The 8,335-nt window shown below is 42.1% G+C and overlaps 1 protein-coding gene across 1 annotated transcript in view; it reads left to right on the top strand.

Moving 5' to 3' along the window:
• The first annotated feature begins 5,640 nt into the window (after nt 1-5,640).
• The window catches only part of EMB (embigin), a 51,421-nt gene continuing 48,726 nt past the window's right edge, over nt 5,641-8,335 (top strand). The window contains exon 1 of the mRNA XM_011973964.1: nt 5,641-6,004. Within this exon, the coding sequence (XP_011829354.1) occupies nt 5,890-6,004 (115 nt within the window). The 5' untranslated portion in view covers nt 5,641-5,889. The remainder of the gene's footprint in view (nt 6,005-8,335) is intronic.

The following is an 8,335-nucleotide window of genomic DNA, read 5'->3' as shown; positions in this document are numbered from 1 at the left end:
CAAGCATTCTTATACACCAGTAACAGACAAACAGAGAGCCAAATCATGAATGAACTTCCATTCACAATTGCTTCAAAGAGAATAAAATACCTAGGAATCTAATATACAAGGGATGTAAAGGAACTCTTCAGGGAGAACTACAAACCACTGCTCAGTGAAATAAAAGAGGACACAAACAGATGTCAGAACATTCCACACTCATGGATAGGAAGAATCAATATCGTTAAAATGGCCATATTGCCCAAGGTAATTTATAGATTCAATGCCATCCCCATCAAGCTACCAATGAGTTTCTTCACAGAATTGGAAAAAACTACTTTAAAGTTCATATGGAACCAAAAAAGAGCCCTTATAGCCAAGACAATCCTAAGCAAAAAGAACAAAGTTGGAGGCATCATGCTACCTGACTTCAAAGTATATTACAAGGCTACAGTAACCAAAACAGCATGGTACTAGTACCAAAACAGAGATATAGACCAATGGAACAAAACAGACACCTCAGAAATAACACCACACATCTACAACCATCTGATCTTTGACAAACCTGACAAAAACAAGAAATAGGGAAAGGATTCCCTATTTAATAAATGACGCTGGGAAAACTGGCTAGCTATATGTAGAAAACTGAAACTGGATCCCTTCCTTACACCTTATACGAAAATTAATTCAAGATGGATTACAGACTTAAGTGTTAGACCTAAAACCATAAAAACCCTAGAAGAAAACCTAGGCAATACCATTCAGGACATAAGCATGGGCAAGGACTTCATGACTAAAACACCAAAAGCAACGGCAACAAAAGTCAAAAGAGACAAATGGGATCTCATTAAACTAAAGAGCTTCTGCACAGCAAAAGAAACTACCATGAGAGTGAACAGGCAATCTAGAGGATGGGAGAAAATTTTTGCAATCTACCCATCTGGGAAAGGGTTAATATCCAGAATCTACAGAGAAATTAAACAAATTTACAAGAAAAAAAATCAAACAAGCCAATCAAAAAGTGGGCAAAGGATATGAACAGACACTTTTCAAAACAAGACATGTATACAGCCAACAGACACATGAAAAAATGCTCATCATCACTGGTCATAGAGAAATGCAAATCAAAACCACAATGAGATACTATCTCACACCAGTTAGAATGGTGATCATTAAAAAGTTAGGAAACAACAGGTGCTGGAGAGGATGTGGAGAAATAGGAACGCTTTTACACTGTTGGTGGGATTGTAAACTAGTTCAGCCATTGTGGAAGACAGTGTGATGATTCCTCAAGGACCTAAAACCAGAAATGCCGTTTGACTCAGCAATCCCATTACTGGGTATATACCCAAAGGATTATAAATCATGTGACTATAAAGACACTTGCACATGTATGTTTATTGCGGCACTATCCACAATAGCAAAGACTTGGAACCAACCCAAATGTCCATCAATGATAGACTGGATTAAGAAAATGTGGAATATATATACACCATGGAATACTACATGGCCATAAAAAAAGATGAGTTCATGTCCTTTGTCGGGACATGGATGAAGCTGGAAACCATCATTCTCAGCGAACTATCGCAAGAATAGAAAACCAAACACCGCATGTTCTCACTCATAGGTGGGAACTGAACAATGAGAAAACTTGGACACAGGGTGGGGAACATCACATACCAGGGCCTGTCATGGGGTTGGGGGATAGGGGAGGGATGGCATTAGGAGAAATACCTAATGTAAATGATGAGTTAATGGGTGCAGCACACCAACATGGCATAAGTATACATATGTAACAAACCTGCACGTTGTGCACATGTACCCTAGAACTTAAAGTATAATAATAATAAAAAAAAGATATAGTAACCAACTATTCACAATAATAAAGACATGGAATCTATCCAAATGCCCATCAGTGGTAGACTGGATAAAGAAAATGTTGTACATATACACCATGGAATACTATTGAACCATAAAAAGGAATGAGATCATATCCTTTGTAGAGACATAGACGGAGCTGGAAGCTGTTATCCTCAGCAAACCAACGCAGGGACAGAAAACCAAACACCACATATTCTCACCTGAATGAGCTGAATGATGAGACCACGTGGACACATGATGGGCCTGTTGGGGTGGGGTGTTGCAGGAGGGAGAGCATCAGGAAGAATAGCTAATGCATGCTGGGCTTAATACCTAGGTGATGGGATGATCTGTGAAGCAAACCACCATGGCACACATTTACTTACTTAAGAAATCTGCATAGTCTGCACATGTACCCTGGAACTTACAACAAAAGTTAAAGATAAAAAAAAAAAAGCTATAGTAATCAAATTAGCATAGAACCGGCAAGAAAACAGACACATAGACCAATGAAACAGAATAGAGAACCCAGATATAAATCAATGCGTTGACAACCAATTCATCTTCAGCAACAGTACCAAGAGCATACAATGGGAAAATGAGAGTCTATTTAATAAATGGTGCTGGGAAAACTGGGTAATTACATGTAGAAGGATGAAACTAAACCTCTATATCTCACCATACACAAAAATACAATTAAAATGGATTAAAGGTTTATATATAAGGCCTGCAACTATGACTACGAAATGATTAGATGAAAACTTCAGGAAAGTGTTCCAGGACATTTGTCTGAGAAACAATATTTTGTGTAAGACCTCTAAAGCACAGGCAACCAAGAAAAAATAGACAAATGGGATTGAATCAGGCTAAAAAGCTTCTGCACAGCAAAGTAAACACTCAACAATGATTTAAGGTCCTGTATGGGGGATTTGTTAAAGTAGAATCAAAATGGAGGACACATTATATCCCTAGGTCAACCACTCATAGCCACATAACCAAAATTTAAGCTATCCTAATTTTCCTGAAATGCAATTTCTATACATTAACAAAAGTTAAGCTTTCCTTTCTTGTTAGTATGATGAAATTGAACCAAACTGTTAGAGACAAATAAGCTTATACAGCTCTACTTGCCCAAAAAGGAATGTAAGTTTTTAATAGCCAGCCACAACAGAGGTCAATGCACTTCCTCACTGATGCTTTTTAAGCTGCACTGTGACTCTCATGTCAAGTTTCTTACTACTTTTGATTTGAAGTCTTCCGGTTTGTGAACTATTCTTTTGTATGTATAATAAATCTTCATACTCCTTTTTTACTTGACCTGACTTTATTTTTACGGGTTCCTCCATGGCATTTGGGTTTCTCACAGTGTGGCAGTCTAAGGGTAATACAGTAGTACTTTTTACCAGGGAACTGTCTTCTGTGAGCAAGGTCTCCAAGAGAAAGGAAGTGGAAGCTCTTGTGGTCTGGAAAGCCCATACAATATCTCTCTCTCTTTTTTTTTTTTTTTTTTTTTTTTACAGAGTCTTGCTCTGTTGCCCAGGCTGGAGTGCAATGGCGTGATCTTGGCTCACGGCAAGGTCTGCCTCCTGGATTCAATCAATTCTTCTGCCTTAGCTTCCCAAGTAGCTGGGATTACAGGCATGCGCCACCATGCCCAGCTAATTTTATTTTGCATTTTTAGTAGAGACAGGGTTTCACCATATTGGCCAGGCTGGTCTTGAGCTCCTGACCTTGTGATCCACCTGCATCAGCCTCCCAAAGTGCTGAAATTACAGGCCTGAGCCACCACACCCGGCCAGCCCACACAGTATCTCTTCAGCAATATTCAGTAGGTTAGGGGAGTCACAGAGCTCACCTAACTCAAGGGGAGAAAACAAAGGACCCTTATTCCCCTTTTATACACTTTATGATGATGGGAGTGTCAAAGCGCTTGGTGCAATATTTATTTCACCAAGGAGGGAAAGGTCAATTTGGACCAGAAAGGTCAGAAAAATTTATATAGGGAAGGTAGTTGATAAGCTGGTTTTAAAGGATATGGAGCATTTGAAAAAGTGGAGTGCAGATAAGGCTGGAAATATCAAATATCTAAATATAGAACAGGAACAATGATGAAAAGACTTTTAAAATGCTTAGCAAAATGAGAATTATATTTCTTTCTCAACTTTTTTGTTCTAACAGCAAAAGCAACAGTGGGGATCAGCATCAACCTGGGCAAGTAAGTTTTTCTGGTCATAAATACACTGATTCGACTGAAAAAATGTTTCTTTAAGTAAGTTCAGCTCATTAGAAGAAGGGTGAATTTGTGTCCAAGGATTTTAAGAGACTAACTGGGAAAAGTCAGTCAGAGTATAGTTTGAGATGAGAAGTGCTACTGTTGACACTCTACATAATTATAGGGAAATGTGTTCAGTTAGTCCTGAGACCAGATGCAGGGTAGAAAGAAAGAGGCGTGATGTAGTTGCCATTGATTAGGCAATTTGGGTTTAGCAAGTCCTGTCAATGCCCTGAGAGGGTCAACAGTGTAATAAGACTTAGTCCTTGAAGGCATCTTTTAAAATTTCATTCAAAAGATTTTAATCATTGTGACCATAGCTTTCTGAGAAGAGGCTTTTCTGAGATTTGTCATTCACCGATAAACAGTTGTCTAATTTGTGTGTGTGTGTGTGTACATGTGTGCATGCATGCATTTGTGCATGTATTCCTATCCAGCCTCTTTTGAACACAATGACTGGCACCTGGTAGATGATATTGTTGAATGAATTGTATTATTCATATTCTCTCACTGCCAATTTGAAGAATCTACATTGTTTCCAAAGTTTTGCGCATATAATACTAAACCAGAAACGGACATGTTTTAGTAATACGTACCAATTAAAAATTAACCATTCCTGCCTGGAGTAAGCATAGGTTTTGTTAAATAGTTCTATTTTCAAAATCTGTCTCTTACGTTATTTCCAATCCTTTTTTTTTTTTTTTTTGACGCTGATATACTTTGAATTTACGAACGTGAAAGCTGAACTTCAAAAAATACAGGGAGAGGAAACAAAGCTCGTGAAAAATCTATAAAATATCTTTTAATGTGTTATAACATCCCAGAGAGAAATCAAATCAATGTGTTTCAATGTTATAACATAGATTTCTCCTTCCCTCCTGGATAAAGCACTAATTAGTTGTTTTACTTAATTTGGTTCAGAGCACTGAAAATTTCAAACTACAGCCTTGTGGGTAAGAGATAGCATTATCTTAAAGTGTTCAGATTTAACAAAGGTCAGTGTCTTGTGCAGTTTACATAGTATCTACTCTCAGTAGCTTTTGCTTCTTGAGCTCTAGGTGGCTCCTCAGAAGCTGTTAGGCTTAACAAACAAAAATAAAGTAAAATCAGACACGGTATGGGGCCTTGGGACTCTGAAACTTTCACCCAGAGAAAACCAGTGAAGCCTTCAGAGGCTAGAAGAGAGGGTGTGTGTGATTGGTAGGCAAAGCAAAGAAAGATTAGTACAAGTTGTCCGGCAGCTGGATAGAACCTTTACACCTGCAGCAAAAACAAGCCTCCCTCATAAGAAAGTCCAAAGATGTCCGGGGTCGGGGAGGAGAAAAGTCTTCTATACTCTCATGTGTCCCATCAAAGCAAATTAGTGAAACCTGCCTCAGGTGAAGTGCAAAGGCCAGCCTGCAGGGAGAGTTTCAACCTCTCCCCAGCAGATGGGCTAGACACAACCTGCCCAAGCTCTCTCCCGACCTGGACCTGCTAGAGCCGAGAGGGCGGAGGCCAGAGAGGCTGCAGCCGGGAAGTAGCACCGCACATCCGGGAACGCCAGCAGCCGGCTGAGGGCTGCATAATTGGTGGAGGGCCGGGCGCGGTGAGAGCGTCTCGGGGGAGTAGGGCAAGGCGGCCGGGCCCCTCCCATTCCGCCTTTTCTTCAGCGTCCTGCCGCCGGCACTGACTGCGGGCGCCGGGCCACCGGCGAGTGTGCGCAGGGACTCCGGACACCCGCGGCAGCGAGCTGAGAGAGCAGTCTCCACGAGGACCGAGGCGGACCCTCCGGCGCCATGCGCGCCCTCCCCGGCCTGCTGGCAGCCAGGGCGCCTACGCCCCGATTGCTCCTCCTCCTCCAGTGCCTTCTCGCCACCGCGCGCCCAAGCTCGGCGGACGGCAGTGCCCCAGGTGTGATGGCTACAGGGGCCAGGGTAGGGAGGGCGGAGGGCGCGCAGGAAGGGGCGCGCGAGGCTTGGGTCCCCGCGGGCAGAGGGCATCGCCGGCGCGCCGGGCAAGGGTGGCGGTGAGAGGCGCCGGGATGCTGGTAAGGGTGGGTGGCGATTGTCGGCGGCGGCCTCCCATTGGCTACGTTTGTGTCACCTAAGCTGAACCCTGGAACTGGGGCGGCTCGCGCTCCTGCGTTCTTTGGGGCGAGTCTTGAACAAACAGCGCCACACAATTCGGGGGCGTAGGTAACGGGGGAGAGTGTGGTTTTTCCTAGGAAGAGGTCAGTGGGGTGTGTAGGTGGATGCAGGGACCAGCTAGCGACTTTAGCGACTTGGCTTGTGCAAATGTGGAATGAATTTTGAAAGCCACATTTTCCCAAGGCCTACTCCCTTTTCTTGATTCCAGTGTAAGGCTCCCCCTTACCTCCTTCCCTCCTCTTGGCAGGTGGGTTGGCTTTGAGGAATTTTTTTTTTTTTTTTTTTTTTTTTTTTTTTGAGACAGTTTTGCTCTTGTTGCCCAGGCTGGAGTGCAGTGGCGTGATCTCGGCTCACCGCAACCTCCGCCTCCCGAGTTCAAGCGATTCTCCTCTCTCAGCCTCCAGAGTAGCTGCGATTACAGGCATACGCCACCACGCCAGACTAATTTTATATTTTTAGTAGAGACGGGGTTTCTCCACATTGGTCAGTCTGGTCTCAAACTCACACCCTCAGGTGATCTGCCCGTTTCGGCCTCCCAAAGTGCTGGGATTACAGGCGTGAGCCACCTCACCTTGCCAAGGATGTTTTTTTTTAGAGCTGAGAGGGGAAAAAACTTCATAACCAACCAGCCAACCAAAGATCCACAACTTACAGGATAACGTGTGTGTATCTTCATTTTACACCGTGATCTTTGAAAACAAAATGTGTGTGTGCGTGTGTGTGTGTGATTATTGCTTGCTGTTTTATTGTTTAAGACACTTTGACAGAGGGATTACGTGCAAAACATTACCAAAGCCAACACGAAAGTTGCCGTTTTACCTTCACCTGTTTATAATTACTTTTCATGTTGAAAGGAGTCCATCCAACCTATTGCAGGTTTCTGTGTCACAAATGTTAGCAGCCAGTAAGGGTAATAAAACACCACCACCTCTCAAGCTACTCTCAAGGTAAATATTGGCCACCAGTAACTAAAATTGGGACATTATTCTACAAAAAGTTTTCAAACTCACATGGGAATTTATTTTCGTGGGCTTGTAATATGTGGAATTTTTGTAATACACTATAGAGAAAGAAGGATAATCAAAAGGTAAGACTATTAATTTTTATAAATGCCTTTTAAAAGGTCTCGTTGTTAACAACTTGGACAGAACATCTTGGGTTGCTCCAGTTCTAAATTTCCTTGTGCCACATCTCTTTTCCATCATACCACTTATTGTCCAGGCCTGTAATTCCAGCACTTTTGGGTGCTGAGGTGGGAGGATGGCTGGAATCCAGGAGTTCAAGACCACCCTGGGCAACATAGCAAGGTCCTTTCTTTATTAAAAAAAACTTTTTAAAGTGCGGTTTTGGTGATGTACACTTGTAGTCCCAGATACTTGGGACGCCAGGGCAGAAAGATTGCTTCAGCCCAAAGTTTGAGGCTGCAGTGAGCTATCATGGTGATGGTGCCACTAAGCTCCAGCCTGGGTGACAGCGCAAAACAGTCTCAAAAAAAAAAAAAAAAAAAAAAAAAAAGAATAAAGAAAGAAAGAAAGTAAAAGAAACAGAATTGTCCGGGACATTTTTCCCCCTTCTGGGTATCTCCAATTCTTCTATCCCTGGTTCACCTCAGAGTATTGCAGTTCTGAGAACCAGTGCATTCTGGATTCATTGTAGAAGTTTGATTCTCTACTTGACTGTATGTCAGAAACACCAGAGAGCTTGAAAAATTCTGATACCTGGATCTTTCCCTACAAAACTCTGGTTCATTTGGCTTGGTATTCAGTGTGGGCATTAAGAATTTTTATCAGCTCCCTGTGTAGCTTTAAATGTGATTTTAAGCTGGTTAAAAACCACAACTTTAAAATGATATGGTCTAGAGAGTGCACTGTTAGGTAAATACTTATTCCATAGGCATCAGGGTTAAGTTGATATGCAGAGAATATCTCTAAAGAGAGAGAGAGAAAGGAAACAAATGAAAGTGGAATAAATGAAGGTGTAAATCAATAAGATTAATGGGGGGAGAGGATGTCCCTCTATGTATATGGTGTAAGTTCTGTCCTTTTAGCTCCACTTAAGCTAAAATTGTAATGTACAAGACAAAAGTTATGATGTT

The sequence above is a fragment of the Mandrillus leucophaeus genome, unplaced genomic scaffold (genome assembly GCF_000951045.1).
Source record: "Mandrillus leucophaeus isolate KB7577 unplaced genomic scaffold, Mleu.le_1.0 Scaffold1400, whole genome shotgun sequence".
In the NCBI taxonomy this organism is placed as follows: Eukaryota; Metazoa; Chordata; class Mammalia; order Primates; family Cercopithecidae; genus Mandrillus; species Mandrillus leucophaeus.
Note: the sequence above shows the minus strand (reverse complement) of the source record. Positions and strands in the feature narration are given on the sequence as shown.